Consider the following 17,253-nt stretch of genomic DNA (forward strand, 5'->3'; position numbering starts at 1 on the left):
CTCAACCTTTTCAGATATTATAATTAAGTTTAGTTAGTTAATTTGTAACTTTTCTGTTTAATTTGGTTTCCTGCACCAGTTCTTAAGCCTTCCTCCTGCCTAGATATCACTGGAAATGCATCTATGTGATAAAGCACGTAAACAGATTTAACCTGCCAGTTATTGGTGATTAAAAACAGGGAGACAGTGATGGTGTGTGAGAGAAACTAAACCCACATGTGAAATGTGTCCAGCAGTTCTCCTTGTCTTCTTTTTATTTTCATATTCATCAGTATCAAGATGAGAACTGTACATGTCTCTCTGTCTAGAAAACACCCTACATATGTAATATTTTGAGATTTTTCTCTCTTTTTCTGATAAAGGGAGCTGAGTAATGGCTATTTGAAACAAACCTCTAAGTTTTTATTTACAGTGAGGATATTTAGAACAAAATCTTAAAAACCACTGGCCTGTATTCTTAGGGAAAGCATAATACTTCTGGGATTTGGTTGAGGCAAACCCAGCCATTTTCAATTTTGAAACTGAGACAAAATATATTTGGAATGGTTGTGGGATCTTTTTTTTTTCCTTTCTTTTTTTACTTTAATATAGATACTTGTGTTTTATCATCATCTGACTTTGAAGCTTGATATTTTTCATGCCAGTTTGAGGTCACCCACTTAATAGGTAATGGAAATGACAATTTGGGTGACAGATGAAAGCGACTAAATGATTTTCTCTTGACTTTGTTTTTGAGGTGAGTTGCAGGTGTGAAGGTTTGCAAGAGTGTGGGATTGTTTCTGGATTCTGTGTTTGCACTTTTTAGTTGGATATGATTTCTGTTTATCAATAATGTCCAGCTTGGAGAGTCTTAGCCTTGTGTGTTTATTCTTTCTTTCTATTAATTCAGACAATCACTATATTAAAAGGGAAAATATCAGAGCTGCAGTGGAATATAATGAATCAAGAGATGCAGATGACAAGCCAAGACTCTCAGAAGCAGGAACTGATGGAACAGCTGGATGTTCAACATAAGTAAGCAGGGGGTGAATGACTGTAGGGAGAAAAAGGCAAACAAAACTTCAGTCTTCTGCAGCTGTTGTCACTCAGAAAACTTTCAACAGCGTTTGATTTCTGCTCTTCAAAGGGGTTCTTTGATCTGGATGTGGAGGTTATAACCGTTGTTTGAAACTAGCTCTGAGGTGCAATTTAATTGTACCTTGAGGAAAAAAAAAAAAAGAGCTTAAAATCTCAGCGATGTCTCATGTTCATGGTAGAGAGTTAACAGAAGGCATGTGGGTGGGAAAGGCTAATCTGAACTTTATAGACAGAACAGAACAAAAATATCAAACCTTAAATCATAGTTAAAGAGTAGTTGAAAGATGTGTTTTTCCTTGCTTACTAAGTTCAACTCTTCAATTTCAAAGGTCCTGTTTATTTACTGTGAGTGTGTATTGGTTTCAGAGTTAAGATGGGTTCATTGTCAAATACTTCTCAAGATGCATTTTGTTACTAAAATGGGTATTTTTGCCTCTAAATTAGAGGGAGATGTTATGAGTGAAACTGCATGAGAGACAGTCTTCTGTAACAGTACCATATACCTTGTTAGTGGTGTTTGAAAATGTTTGTCAGAGATACTTCTGCATGTGGGTTGTTTCTGGTATGTGATTCCTGGGTGCTAAACCCCTCTTGTGTCTACATCTAATAGAAAATGGCAAGAGGCTAGCCAGCAAATCCAGACATTGCAAGCAAGCCAATCCCTACTGGGAGAGTACGAACAGAAGATTAAGGTAAGAAACTTTGTGGCTATATAAAGCTTTAGTTTTTGGTTTCTTCTATGGAAAAACAGAACAGTGTTTTTTTTTTTTTTTTTTTTTAAAATGTCTATTGCAGAAACAAAAGTTTAGTTTGTCGCATAAGAATCTGATGTGATGGCCAGCAAGAGCTGAAGGTAGCTAAATTCAATTGGATGGACCAGGCTACCTACAATTAGCTGTAACATGACACTCTTCACCTTTGTTGTATCAGTTAATTGGAAGAAAAAAATCCACCCATGCTTTATAGAAAGGTGCTTTATAGCTGTATGCAGTGCTCTGGAGAATGCTCTGCTTGATCTTTTGCCTGAGCACAAGATTGCTCTGCAAAAGATTGCTTCTAGAGCAGTCTTTTTTCAAATGGTGGTGGATGAACCTAGCACCTACAGTTACTTTTCTGCTTCCCTCTGGAGTTGGGTTTAGCTCTTTCAGAAAGTGCAGTTACTTGCAAAGCCTTCAAAACCACGCTGACCTAAATGTGAGCATAGAGGTGCTTTTATGTCCTTTCAAATTAACATGCAGGTTGGTGGGAGTTCATCTTTTTCACTTGTTTTATCTTTCTGAGGCAGATGGGGAGAGTTAGTTTGGTTTGAGCAGGTGCTGAGAGTGGCATTGCGTGTGGTTGCTTTAAAGTAAAGCTACACTGAAAGCCAGCCTTGTTGCCAGTTCTGTGACTGCAAGAAGAGCCTTTCTCCATTGAAATGAAAGATCAGGAAACAGGATATCAGACTGCAATACAGCTCCAAATAAACTTTTTTTTTTTTTGAGGGGACAAAAAAAGGGCGACATTTACCAAAATACTAAAATGCACAACTGCATTTCTTTTCATTCTTAATTTTTGTAGGCTATCCAAATGTCCCTCTACACTTCATTGATGGAGAGATAGAGGACAAGAAAATCACAGATTTGGTTTAGTCAATAGAGAAAGATCTTTTTAATGATTAGCAGAGATCTTTTTTTGTTATGAATTTAGGGTAAGGAGGTGTAGAGAAGAGTCCAGCGCAGGTATTACAAGTGGAAGGAGAGTCGTCCCTACTTTGAGCAGTGGATTGGACCAGATGACCTACTGAGTTCCCTTCCAACTTTATTCAAGTCATTGATTTGAGTTTAAAAAGGTCAATGGAGAAGTAGCTCTTATAAGTTCCAGGTTAATCATTGCTGTCCCCTTGTCATCCCATGTTTTCCAGGATCTGGAACAGAAGTTCTCCCAGCAGGAACATGATGCTCTAATTGTCAAGAACATGAAGGCAGAACTGGCCCGTTTCCCAAAAATGGAGCGGGAATTGCGCCAACTCAGGGAGGAAAATGCCTACTTCAGGTGAAAGGAGGGATCAGTTGTTGAGAAGTTTAGTTTGTGTTCTCCTGTACCTGCTACAATTGCACTGTATGCACTTTCAAATCCTTCTATTGGGCTTCCCTATGGGAAACTTTAAATATTTCATATTAATAGTGCATATGATTTGAACAGTGTTGTGATGTTTACTAGATGAGAGGATTTGACACAGTCTGCGTAATCTTCCTGAACAGTGAGAGCCTCACAGAATGAATATTGATTATTCTGGATGGTGATACCTGTTTGTTTGAAAAAATTAAATGTTTAAACATAGTGATGAACTTTATACAGCTTTGGGAAAGAAATCCCTGTAGAGAGAAGACAGCTGAACATTTCTTTAATAACTGGTTTTACTTAGTTACTGTTGCCACTGTTTTAAAAGCCTGTTGTTCCAGCATAATGTTTGGGAAGTCTTTTGTTTAAAATTCTAAAGCACTCCGATGTAGCCCTTGGTAGAGTAGACCTTCTGGGTTTCTGAAGTGGAAATTAATTTGAAAAATTAAATTCCTGTGTACTATGAAATAACTTTCCTTAAAGATTTTTTTTTTTTTTTTAGAGTAAGCTTAATTTCCATCTTCTGGTGCATCTCAAAAAAAAAAAAAAGCCTAAATTATATGAGTGATCTTGCCAGCTTTTTCTATTATAAAATTAAGTAATTTCCCTTGGCTTTGTTCTTGGTATTGTTGCATTATCATTTTAAATTGTTTATCTCGGAATCTTTTCTCATGCTTGTTGTTTGTGCACAGAAACATGATATCAACAGATTAAAGGTAATTTTTTTAAAAACAGTTTTATTTCACCCTTGCACACCTCTATTAAAGTAAAACCAAGCAGTCTCAATGCTTGTTTAGTCATCACAGAATACTCAAAAAGCCTGAGTGTCTACTGCTTGCTGTGTTCCAACCCTGCATTCAGCCTGAATGAAGATTAGCGTTGGGAGTTTTTTGCTACCCTTCACGCTGTTTTGTCAATCAGTAAAGCAGATACAAAACTTCAGGTTATTTGGACATAATTAGGATGGCACTTAGAGTAGAAAAAAAACCAAGTTAATAAAGCTGTGTTTCTTTTGTAGCAGTGGCTTTGCAAGAAAGGTTGTAGAAGTGAGTCAACTGAATGTCATAACCTCTGTTCTGTGTCATATGGTTCCCTTGTAATTATCTGTGTAACTGGAAGTTTGTGAGAGTGAATTGAGTTGCATGGCTCTTTAATCATTGCCTTTACTTCACCATAGGGAAATGAAAGAGAACAATGGATTGCTTAAAGAGGAGGTAGAAGGTCTCCAAAGAAAACTGGAACGCTATGAGAAAGTCCAAGCACAGCTAGTGACCGTTGAACTGGAAAATGAGGTGAGGAGCTGGTGACATTTGGTGGATGAGCAGAGCAGGGATTTTCTTTGTTGCCTGTACTGTCTTTTAGGCTCTTCTTGTATTGTGTTAGTTGAGATATGATACCTGTTTTAATTAATGGGTTTGAACTAGGCATTCCCGAACTTCAATGTCAGCATGAGGGGAGCTGTGGCAGTGAAGGTGAAAAAGGATATTTGCTGTTCAGCTGGAGATTTTGTTTAAAGAACAATCTCATCACAGTGTCTTTTTTGGCCTTGCTGTTTCTCTCTTACCTTTCTTCTGCTGGAAATGCTTTCTTTGGTGTTCAGCTTTGCCCAGACATGGTGTTGCCAAACAGGCGTGTGGTAATAACCTTGATACACACGTGGATTGCTGCCAGTGCTAGCAGGGCCAGCACATGGTCCCAGATGAATAAAATTGTCTTGCCTCCTTCCCACGCTATATCAAGCATACAGCGAGTTGTCAAGAGATTAACCCAACTGTTTAAACTTGTTGATCTGCAGAACTATACTGGTATCTGATCAGGTTTAGATGCTACTGTCTTGGTATTGACTGCAAGCAAAAAGCTATAGGAGAAACTAGAAAAGGAGAAATAGGCATTTCAGCTGCTATAGAACATGTGCTGAGAATACAGCTTGTTTTCTGCTGCCAAGACTCCAGATTACCAAGGTCAAGCACAGTGATGGTTGCTCATCTATGGTGCTGAAGTGTAACATGATTTCTGTGTTATAGTAGGGCTGGAGAATGACAAACCAAAAGTGCTAGATTAGAAGATCATGAAATTCCCAGGAAGGAAAGGAAGGACACACACTGACTTTGAATGGAAGATTATGAGAAAACTGTGTGGCAAATGAGCCATTAGAGCATTCATATATGTCTCTAACTATTCTTTTGATCTCTACTTTAGAAACTTCTGGAGAAATTAAAAAGCTGGGAGAAGCTGGACCAGAGCACTGGCTTGAATATCAGGTATGTGCTCACAGCTCTGGAGGGCGGTAAAACTTCTAAACAACTTGCCTCCCCTTATAATCATCTGACCTCTGAAGTGTGTTAGTCATGTTTTCTTTCTGTCTCTTCTTCATGTGGAAGCTCTTCCAGTACCTTTTATTATATATGAGAAGAACTATAAGAGACACACTGTTATAAAGTATCTTTGGGAACTAACAGATGTTTTTCACCAAGTTGGCTTGACCAATGTCTCTGAGACCAAGGTTCAGTTTTGAGTTCTTTGAGCTCCTTCCATATAGCAATGCATTCATGTTTAGTTAGAGATTCTGCTAGCTTAATAAGTGAACTTGTAAGAATTTTAGGGTATGTCCAAGGAAGAGAAGGTGTATTACTTATCACAAATTGTAAATTCCTCTGAAATTTGGATTTCAAAATAAACTTCCAGCTCATGTTGTGACTTTTCTTTCCCTAAAGCAGCTGAAGAACAGTTGTTATTATAATTATTTTATCTAACAAGAAAAGTGAAATAAACTCAGTTCCTTATGAAAGGGGGGAAAAACCCCTTACCTTCACCAGTGGTGTTTTGGAACACCAGCTAGTCTCTTTCTGTACTGTTACTTAACTCTTGCTGATATCTGGAGCGCTTAACCAGATTTTTTTAGGGTCTCTGGTATGTATGTGGTATAAAAAGGGCCTGGAAACAGTGCATCTTCTGATCTTTTTCTTCCACCTCAGGAGGTTTTCTGTGTAGCTATGCTGCTTCCGTGTGTCGTGTTTCAGCACTCCTTTATTTTCTTTAAATATTTACATTGTTATTACACTAGAAGGAGAGATGCTTCTTTGTAAATACCTGTCTTGATATGAGTATTACAGTACAGATCACCTTTCATACTGGATCAATACCTGAACTACAACATGAGCTGCAGAACCTAATTTTACCAATTGTTTGTTTATTCCATTCATTACATGTGCCCAACAAGAGAGCGATGGCTGCACACTGCTGGGTTTGTTTGGAAGGAGGAGTGTTTGGATGTGCACCTATGGTTTGGCACATTGCTTCATGTAACAGCTACTTGTGTTCAACTTGGGAAAGCATCCTTAATTTTACCAGTGTTTTCTGCTTAATGAGGATAATGGACCTTTTTCTACAGGCGTGCTAGTATGTAGCATGCTTGAGATTCTCTCCTGCTTTTGCTGAGGATACATGCATTTAGATGAAGTTAGAATTGTGCTAAATCTCCTATGGCAAGGAATGGACAGAAATAGCATGAATCCTTTTCACAAAGCCTGTTCTAACAGACAGTGGAGTAAAAGCTTTTTACTTACCTCAAGCTGTTAAAGGTTTAATGAGGTAATTTCACACTGGGAGAGAAATGGAACCAAGTGATTCTGCTTGTTGAAGTCTAATAACTCCTTCATTTAAAATCAGAATATTCACTGTAAAGTGTTATGTTTTTGATTGGGCCATATTGTTTAGTGCTGTTAATGGTGTCTTCTCATACAGAAAAGGGAATTGCTCTTGAGAAAAAATCATCTTTTGCATGCAGTTGTAGCAAGTGGAACTGAATGATTTCTCCCTTCTTTTTTTATTTTTTTGTTGTTGCTCAGACTTCTCACAGCACGAATCATGTAAATTTTTGGTCAGGGTTATGAAGATGATGAGAGATCATTGTCCTAGTTAAGTTCCTGGAGTATGCTGTTGGTGAAAGTTTGAGAAGAGTTAATTGCCCATCTCTTAAAATAGGAACAAGTTGTATGGTTGTCCCAAAGAGCCAGAGCAATGTGCTGTTTCCTAATAACTAGATAAGCAAGGAAAAAGGGAATTCATTAGGATTTCTCATCTTTTCTTACTGCGTGTTTGATTGGTGCAGAGAATGTAAGGGAAGTGTGTACAGCATGTGGCATTTTAGGAGCGGATGGTTTTTCATTTCCTCCAGCACTTCCATAGGGCTTGTTCTGTGTCTTCACTCAGTGGTTTCTGTTCACTGATTGCCTGGTCCCAGCAGGCTTTTTGTCAGATTGGCTTCTGACCAGACCTTTGAGTGACATTTTATGTAATAATATTTGGAAAGGAGGTGTGGATTTTAGGAGTGTAGTGGTAATCCCACTGTTTTTGGTACGGATCTCTTTCTGGTAACAATGGAAGAGCTAAGCATTCACCCAGTGCTTCACCTTTTGGGGGGGAAAGCAAGTTCATTAACAATATAATCAAAGGCTAATCTTATGTTTGCTAATTCTGGATTCCACTTATAAGCTCCTGGGGTTTCCTCTTGCTCTTATAAACTGTAGAAACAGAGACAGCTTTAACTCTAGACCATGTCAGTGTGTTTGCATCGCTGTTGAACATTGTTCTTTCCAGAATTCGCCCTTGGAATTACGCCTGCATCATACAAGCGTTATATAATATCCTTGTAAGCTGCAGAATACCCAGATAGTAAAATAATACCATAGTTATGTAAGGTTCATTTATACACATTATGAATCTACATAATATTTTTTGTGCTTGATTATATGTCCTTTTGATATTTTGGTTTTCTGACTGCCTACTTTCTGATATAGCTGTCTCTGGTTTTTATTCTGGATGTAATTTTGTCTTGTAGGTCTTCTTTGTATGTTACTGTTATGTCAGGGATTTTCATATATTTGTCATGTGTTGTTCTGACTTGATATTCCTCCAGTAGGATTTGGTTTCAACTGTAAAAGGAAAAACATTATGTTTTGAAAATTCTTGCTTTGAGAGTAAAAGTCTGTCTTACTTTGGAGTTTATTCTCTTTGAGAAGGCTACTCATGTATGGCTATTGTAGGACACTTATTAGGAAAGAGTTGTGTTGAGAAAACAAGTTTCTTGTACTTTGCCTCTCCAGGATGTGCTGATGTAGTTTGTACTACTTCAAATTCCAGTCTTTGTGTAATTGAGTTGTTGACCATGTTAATTATGAAAGACTTGGTTGTTTTTTCAGAGCTGGACTTAGAGCTTAGAGATATTTTCCAGCTATCTTCTTGACTGCCATTAAACAACATGTATTTTAACAGAAAAATATTTCTGGAAGGTTGTGTGCAAGAGGGGTGCGCTTTATTTGGATGACAGTATGCAAAACCACCCACAAGATGGCATCCTTTCTCCTGCTGCTGGAAAAAGCTGATTTTCTGCTCCAGTCTGGCAGGCTGAGCCTGGTGTAAAAAGCATCAACTGGGAACCTTGAGATAAGGATCAATTAGTCGAAGGAAAATTGTTCATTGTTGCTATCACATCTTTTAAAAATCTGTTTAATGCAATCAGTGTCTCCTTGTCCACTACTTAGGGTAGTCACTTGTTATGAAAAAGATTTGTGCATATTTCTGTAATGGCATACAGAGTGTTTTTCCAACCAGCTCTGTAAATTTCATGTTTACACCATATATTCTTCAGTTTATCTTGTTTAATAGGAGCTCTTTAAAGTCTGATTCTTTTCTCTCCACCTCAAGCTTTAGAATTGCATCTTCTAGAGCAGCACTGTTACTTTTGTGACTTTCCTGTCTGTACCATGTAGAAGATACCCAAATAAAAAAGGAGGGTTCTTGTTCTGTGAGCTTTTAATATAAATAAGACTTCTTTGCTGCTGCTTGTCTGTGTTTGGCTGGTATTGCCTTTGTCCTCTAATGAATTAGCCAGGTGATTTTGCTACCCATAAACAGATACACCCTGGAGTATGGAATGATGCATCATATATGTTTTAAAGATGAGGCAGTTAGTAAGTCAGATACTGATAGCTATTGACAGCAGCTGACAAGGGTTAATGCTAACTTTGCCTTTGTATTTCTCTAAGTGACAGAAGATTGCAAATTCTGAAAGGTTGAATTTTTGCTGAAAAGTTATGCATGTTTGTGAAGGCCGACAGGTGGACCACAAACAACAGCTTCAGAGGAGTTTTAGTCCAAGCATTTTATTTTTTTTTGAGAGACTAAATAGTAATGTGTGATGTGTGGGTTGTTTTGGTTTTTTTTTTGGCTTTTTAAATTGGAAGTAGTGATTATATGAAGTTTTTACCTTTTCACCTGCTGGGCTCAAAGATCTTAGTATACACAGCAGAATTATTTTATATCAGTGATAGATTTTTGATGTTAGACTAGTCAAGGATTGGAAGGTGATCAAATATATTGATAATGATCTACTTAAGTAGGTCTTTCCTTTTTGGGGCACCATTTTCAGTTGCAGATAGTCTTGTCAGCTCAGGCTCGGTGTTTGTGGAAGATAGAAGAAAAGATTTTGTTCATATTACTTTCAGAATCCTTTTCCTTTTTTCCATGCCCATCACAGGGAAGCAATGGAGAGATCATCTGTCCTTTTCTGAAGGGCCATGGAAAAGAGTATGGAAATTAAAGGTGAGGTTGACATATCAGAAAGAAAAGTGTCATGCTTGGAGTCTTCAGTGTTGCTTGGAGGCTCCAGTCATGGTCATGGAGATTCTTGGGTTGCATCATATTGGAAAGCAGGCCTTGGCCCCCTGATGCCTACTCTGTAAGGCTGACCTGAAGAGACTCTTAAGTTTAATGAAGCATAGGTTGGGAGAGTACATATAGTCATCCCTCAATTTGCAAGGATAAATTTAGTTGGCTTCAGTGACAATATCGCATTAAGCTGCTGTAGCTGCTTCGCATGCTTGCTGTCCAGGCCTGTAAAGGGAAGTGCAGATTTGACAGGAATTCAGGCCAGTGCTTAAGGACCATTTTCACTTAGTGAAGCCTGCCAGCTGCAGACAGCAGACACTGATCTGCTGACCTGTCGCCTAGAGCCAAAGAAGTGAACCTGTTAATGCTGACCTGGTTTTCTTTCTGAAACATCTGTGGGCTGGCTGGCTGACAAATCTTGGGGACTAGCTTCCTGCAATGTCTGAGACCAATTAAGAAGAGGAGATAGTGTGAATGTGTATGCATTTCCTCCCTAAGAAAGGGTTTAATTAAGTGGCAAGCATCTCTATTTAGTACAGTGGTTAGCACAGTTGTAATTTGTAATTACACAGGTGCTACACTCGGTACGGGAAGTCCTTCTATGCAGATTCTGCTTTTGGATTTGGGGGGAAGGGAGGAGAGAGAAAGGGGAAAGGGAATCAGATTTCTTGATTCTGCATTTAGTGGTGGATTAGTGCTCTTTTTTTTGCAGTGAATAGAAGAGAAGGGAGAATATTGGAGTTCTCTACTTTCCTTTTTGAATCTTGATTAACTATGCTTAGCTACTCTGCACTCTCTTCCATCCAAGGCATTGAATATCTTTGCAGTAGTGAATGAAGCTCATAATCTTCTCCTTTCTCACAAGGTAGTAATTTACCTTTCTCTGAATGTCCATTATGAATAAGTAGTTACTGGTTAAAAAAAAAAAAAAGGCAAACCAAAATCTGTTGACAGATATACAAAGCAGTGCATGTTGAAATAATTTGAATTGCTCGTATGTATTTCTGGATACTTAATTAACTGCAACCAATCAAGACAGGACTGGGGGTTACTGTTGCTAGTTCCAGTAATGCCACAGTTCTGGCATGACTGTTGCATAGTTGAGCAAATATTTTTATTGGAGTAGCCTATTGTAGCATTCTGGTATCTTGTCACCAAACAAGAAATTGACCCAACTAAAAGCATTTGATGCTGACTGCACTCCAACTGTACCACTGACCTGAAGTGCTAATTTCTGTGTTTGGGAGGGCGAGGGGGTAGGTTTGGGTTGGCTAATGGTGGCCCCTTACTTTAGAGCTAAGTCCCTAATTGGAGAAGAAAATTAGAATTAGCATAATATGAGGATATTGAAGGTTCATTTTGTACATCTAAGTTTTATGTAAATAATTGTAATTTATGATCTGTGGACATACTGAAAATTGCATGACTTCTGTTTGAGATTTTCAGTGTAACATAAGCTGTTTCATCACAGTGGGAATTTCCAGGTCACCAAAAAGGGAGATAAACACTATATAGGGGAAAACACTAATTAAAGAAACCCACGAGTAAACAAAAAACAAACAAAACCCCAAAGTTTATTAGGGAAACTTTTACTGTTATGACTCAGTTTACCTCTTGGAAAGATTATATGCTGTTGTTCTGGAATAGACATAGTACTGCATTTTATAGTTAATTTTAAGGGCTTAATTTTGTCTTAAAAAAATTTGGCCTTCCACTGAAGCTGAAGGTTTAATAAATATTAAGGAATTCACTATGTGCAGAGGGCCAATGTATGCAGGTCACTAATATTCCTCAAAATCCCTCAAAATAGGGCTTTCTGCTGGCTTCTGCACAGGGATTAATGTCGTGTGAATTTCTTTTGCATAGTTCTGCCAGGGCAAGTTAGTCTTTAGAGTGGTTCTGCCATTCCTGTCACAGGGGGCTTGTGACTCAAGTGTCTGTGTGAAAATGTTCTGTACCTACCTGGTACTTTATGGTTCTGTGAGCACTGCAGCTGAAAGGTGGTCCTGCACAGCAAAAGGTAATCTGGAATGGAAACCAGCTTTCAGTCAGATCGGATCCCTCATCAGGTTTACTGTGTGGGTGCAGAAATATTTGTGCTGCTCCAAAGCAGGGCAGAGGAAGTGGCAGTGAGCAGCCATGGCTGGAAGGGATGAGGAAGATAATCATTGTGTTTATTTAGAAATAAAGGTTAGGTGCTCAGTGGTTTTAAGACTTAATATGTGTAGAAGATGAAAGCGTTGCTTTAGAAGCATTTAAAATCTTGAGAGAGAAGTACCTGAACAGTTCCAAAGGGGATCTTTGTCTTTGGAGATTGAGGTAAGAGTTTTGAGAGAAAGCTAATTGTGGTTGTCTTACAACAACGGTGTGTGCACTGAAGCCACCATTCTTTACATAGAAGAGTCTTGGAGGAAGCTGTCACCTGTTGAATGTGACATGCAACATATGCTGGAGTATTGCTCTAAGCTCTTCTGTTCTTCATTACCCTGTTATGTTAAAACGTCCATTATTTTTCATTTTCTGTAGTGCCTTAGGTTTTAGCTTTACTTGACAGAATGCTTTTTGTGTACGGTGGGGAGAAACTGTTCCTTTGTCATCTCAAAATCTGAAACTCTAGTTTTCAGAGTAGTCGGAATGCAGTTTTGGGAGACTTCAGGCCATGTTTGGATGTTGGAAGGGAGTAATGTATTTAAATGTGATGTTTGGAAGCCTGATGTCAAATCTGTGCTTTAGCCAAAGTTTAGTCTTCTCCTATTCTCATGATGTTGATCCACTTAATTTTAATATGGAACCATCTGCGCCTCTTTTCATAGGTTTCTTAAAATATTGTAGGTCTGTTTCTGCCAGTTCTTCACTGAAATGCTGGGCAAAGCTTCCTGCCATATTTTCCTATCCAATATTAATTTTCTTCAAAAATGCTGTACTTGTCTCTGATGTTCAAAAATATTAGTATTCTTTCTCCGCTGCCATTAATACTTTTATTTCCATTTGAATATATCAGAGTAATAAGTCTCGAGGCTAAAGGAAAGATAGGAAGAGTGTGAAACATAATGGATGAGCACCTGACATGTAGGCAGACTGAGGCTGTAATGTAAAATCAGAGAATCAGAGTAAGAAGTAAGCAAGCTCACATCAAAAATATGTCTGTCCTTGCTTTGCATTTCAAAGCTCTGGAGCAGTTAAACAAACTGTCTTTCCAGGATCACAGATCTAGCATTCTGTAGAAGGAGAAAACTATTGAACAATAGCTTAGCACACTATCCGTCATCTTTGTTGAAGAATAATTTGAGGCACTTCAGTAGTTTGCCTACAGGAACTGTATGGAGAATAATGACATCAAAGAAAAGATGGACAATTCTTACTAGGGGAATAAGAACTTTATTTTGTAAGTGAAGACTGCAATGATTCCTTTTATTTTTTTAATGGAAAATAGCACTTCTTTTTCAGTTGACTTTCTTTATCAGAATATAGAGCGTTGTCCCAGCTTGAATATAGGTTGCACTTCCCAAACCAATAAACTTAAGGCTCTTTTTCTGCCAGGAACAGGGGTAATTTTAGAAATGTGTGCTGGTATGGTCGTCTGTGTAGCAGGTGATCTGTTTGCATGGGGGGCTCCCCAGTCAGACACTTCATTTTGTGTTGCTACTGTATTTCCTGCAAGTAGAGTTTGAAAAGCTGTTGAAAAACAGTTGGGTAAAAGTAGTTTGCTTTCTTCCAGCGTGTAGTGACCCATGTTATGTGTAAATGGCTTGAACTTAGGTGCTCACTCTGCTGTGAAGGAGAAGCTTTCAAAAATACAGACACTTTTATAAAGAGCCACTTTCCTTACATTAAGCTGTCCTGTTTGCCTTAAAGTGAAATTATCATTTAAATAGCAGAGACTAATCAGCAAGGGGATGGTTTGCTACTGTCAGAGAGCTCAAATGCTCATGCTTGATTTTTATTCAGCCTCTTATTTGGTCATTTCCACAAACCCAATAACCACTATAATTTCTAGCTCATTTTTAATTTTACCTTTCCAATTCCATTTTAGCATCTTTCAGTATTTCAGTTCTAAATTTTCTGCTGGGGCTGTTGACATGCTATGCCTTCCCTCTCCCTTAGATGTGCCATGTATTATACCTCATGTATCCCCAGAGTTCTGTTTTTGCAGGGAAACTTTTAAACAAAAATGTAAATATGTACATGCTTATTGAGAATGATTTTGTTTTAGTATAGCAATGCACGTGCCTTTTCTAAACAGAAGCAAACCAAAATGCTTCAGTTAGTATTGTATTGTGCTACTCCCTTGTACCAGTGGGCATGGCCTTTATCTACAGGGCAAGGAATCTGCCTTCTTCATTGGATCAAGGAGCACCAAGATCGATTGTGCCAGACTAACGTAACAGCTTTCTTTGTCTAGAGAATTGATTATCTTATCAAATGAAACACGATAAATCTAATTTATTTGAACTTCACTGAAACATTTGATCAAGAGAACCACTTGGGAAAGTATAAACCATGTAGGAGATGGTGGAAATTAATAGAAGAATTGTAGGGTATATAAGGAATTGTTTAAGCAGGGGTTGTTGAAAGGAAAATGTGATAAGTAGAATTCCTCCAAGATTAGCCTTAGGATCTGCTTTATTTAGTATTTCTAGTAATGGTTTTGGTGCAGAAATTTGATGTGTGCTGATAAAACTTGTCTAATGATGCCAAGTTCAGAGGATTCATAAATAAACAAAAGCTGGATATGCAAAACTGAGTGACCCTAAGGACTACAGTGAAGAAGTGGGACAAAATGCAGTGAAACAAAGAACAAGGCTCCACAGAATTTGGAGCTGAATACAGACTTTTGTTAAATGTAGCACGTGCAGTGGAAAGGACTAGAAAAAGGGCTGTGTACTTGTTTACAACAGGTTGACTTAATTATCACACCTAGGATACACCCGGAGAAGAACTTCCAAGGAGGTGAAAGTGTTCAAGTGCCTCTGTAGATGGCCTGGGAAATGCTTCTCAGACTTCTCATCACCTGCTGTGGGGGAAGATAGTGGCAACTAAATGCAGAAAAAGGTTGCTGGTAGGAGCCTGAGAGCCACCTGAATCAGTGGTGAAGAGAACGACTGGCCTCTGCTAGCAAAGGCTGCCAGGAGATGTAATTGCTGTCAAGAAATAAGTGGCTGGAGGGGAGAAGAAGGAAGGGTGTATCAATACCAGTTAAAAAAGAACTGTCTATACTAAAGACTAGTGTTAGATTTTAAATCAAATCACTGTAACCCTGCCATGAATACAACTAGAAGGATGTTCAAACTTTTAGAAAGACTAAGTTCTAAATTCAGCTTCTAGTGGAATCAGAAGTATGCAAATTACTACTACTAAGTTAAAGCTCCACAAGGTTATGGAAGAGATCACTTGAGTTCATAGTAGCAAAGGACTAGACAGGACCTAAACTAAAAGATCCTTTTCAGCTCCACTTTTATGTGAATGTGTATGTGCCAATCTGTAAGCAAAGGAATGGGCTCAGGAATAGGAAGAGTGGAGCGGTATATTTTAGTTTGGAATTGCAGACATTGTTTAATACCAGGGTTCTGAAAAATGCAGTTGGGAAAGAGGCGGGGTGGTGGTTAGTGAATAAAAGTAGACCGTGTCCATCTTCCTGCCCACACAGAACAACAACTGTGGACAGGGATCTGAAGCGTGAGAACAGCTGACCTTGGTTCATGTTGAGAAATAAGCAGTTTGCTGAAAAATGGGCTCAGCTATTAAGAAGAGTTTATCTGCCAGTGTGGATAAGACCGAAGTATGATTTGTATTGTCTGAGAAGCTTTTCTGAGCCTATTTGATGCAGGTTGTCTCGATGGTGTTTTGAAAATGATTCACTCCTGGTTAGTGCTTAGCCTCATCGGTGCCTAGAGCAAGGCTTCACACTTCTGATGGTAGCGAGGAAGGTGCTATTTTAAATATTTGTCTTTGGTTTATCATCAGTGTATGGGGGAATTCTCTACTTGGATCAGCCAGGAAAGGTTTAATTTTCAGTTTTAATTGCACTTAATAGTGTAGCTAGCATAGCTACATCAAGATGGGGCAGGAGAAAATTGGAAATGTATGAACATTAAACGGTGTCAGATTTTTAGCATCTTTAAAATGCTCCTAGTTACAACAAGCTAGCTCAAATGCGCTGTGATACTGTTATGTAAGCCTTGTCCTTAAGCTTCAATCTTTCCTCCATTGGGACCTCTTTGCCAGTGAATATTTTTGACCAAAGCATGTCTTTACTTGGGCAATATTCTCTTTCCTCACATGCTGCGTTATTAAAGGGAATATGTTGTAAATATACCTTTGTGCGTGCATTGTTTGGAGAGAAAAAAATTAATGTGGCTTGTAGTTGTAAAAGCACTGCACAGTGTTTTCAAACATGTATTAAAGGGCATAGTGAACTTGAAGTGTTAGTGAGTTAATGTGATAAGTGCCTCAAGATTCTCTTGAACTAGCTGTGATTATGTAAGTGTTGTTTGTTACTTTAAAATAACTTACAGCACAGAAATTGCCATGTTGGATTGGACTCTTTACTAATCCATTTCTGGTCCAGTGTCAGAGACAATAGTATCCTTGTCTAGATAGGAGAATCCAGAGTAATGTGCAAGACATGAAGCAGACTTTTAGAATGAAAATTTGTTAACTCTCATCAGCATGGATTTTACTTAAGCATAAAGATTTTTATTTGCTGTCTGCCTCCCTCCCCCTGATTTTTAAAAGTAAGAGCTCTGGCAGATGGGAGATAATAAGTATTATGTATATAGAATAAATAGAAAAATGTTTTATTTTGATAGTTATCTTTCATATTTGAGACCATGCAACAAAGTTGTAAAATATTGGAGAAATGAGCTTCTTAAATTGTTGCTTTTCATATAAAAGATGCCTTTTTCTCTTGCAGTTATGTTTGAGACAAAACTAAAAGTATTTTTTTTCTTAACCTTGTGATCTAATTTTACTGTGTGGCTATTCTTTCCTATGTGTACTGTGCTGGTAGGTGTGTTATGTGGGTTGGTTTGGTGTATGTCTCTGTTCTTGAACTGATGAGGATGAACTATAAGCTAGAAAGAGCAGCCTCAAGGGAGCTGCCTGAATGAGAGCAGACACTGCACCAGGCTGTCATGAGAATTGGGCCTGTGATAATTGGAAAGATTCCCATTTTGAAAGCAAAGATGGGAGGTGTTGGAGGCTGAGTGGATCCCTGTGTTGAGTGAACACCTGGAATCAGTTAGTGTCTGGAGGTTATTTTCAAAGTGCTGACTTGGACAGCTGAAGTAAGAGCTCAGGGCTCCTGATTTCAAATTAAGCCTTCTGTGAGGTAAGAATAGCTTGTGGAAAATGGAGCCAGGCCTTTTCAGCAGAAAGAAGATAAAACATGTCTGACTATTCTAT

The 17,253-nt window shown here is 38.3% G+C and overlaps 1 protein-coding gene across 2 annotated transcripts in view; it reads left to right on the top strand.

Annotated features, from left to right (window-relative positions):
* Positions 1-17,253, top strand: part of MAD1L1 (mitotic arrest deficient 1 like 1) — a 378,475-nt gene that overhangs the window by 5,500 nt on the left and 355,722 nt on the right. For both annotated transcript variants that reach the window (XM_042798366.1, XM_042798365.1), the window contains exons 5-9: positions 890-1,014; positions 1,688-1,769; positions 2,981-3,111; positions 4,358-4,472; positions 5,380-5,441. In XM_042798366.1, the coding sequence (XP_042654300.1) occupies positions 890-1,014; positions 1,688-1,769; positions 2,981-3,111; positions 4,358-4,472; positions 5,380-5,441 (515 nt within the window). The remainder of the gene's footprint in view (positions 1-889; positions 1,015-1,687; positions 1,770-2,980; positions 3,112-4,357; positions 4,473-5,379; positions 5,442-17,253) is intronic.

The sequence above is a fragment of the Tyto alba genome, unplaced genomic scaffold (genome assembly GCF_018691265.1).
Source record: "Tyto alba isolate M040663 unplaced genomic scaffold, T.alba_DEE_v4.0 Super-Scaffold_28, whole genome shotgun sequence".
Lineage (NCBI taxonomy): Eukaryota > Metazoa > Chordata > Aves > Strigiformes > Tytonidae > Tyto > Tyto alba.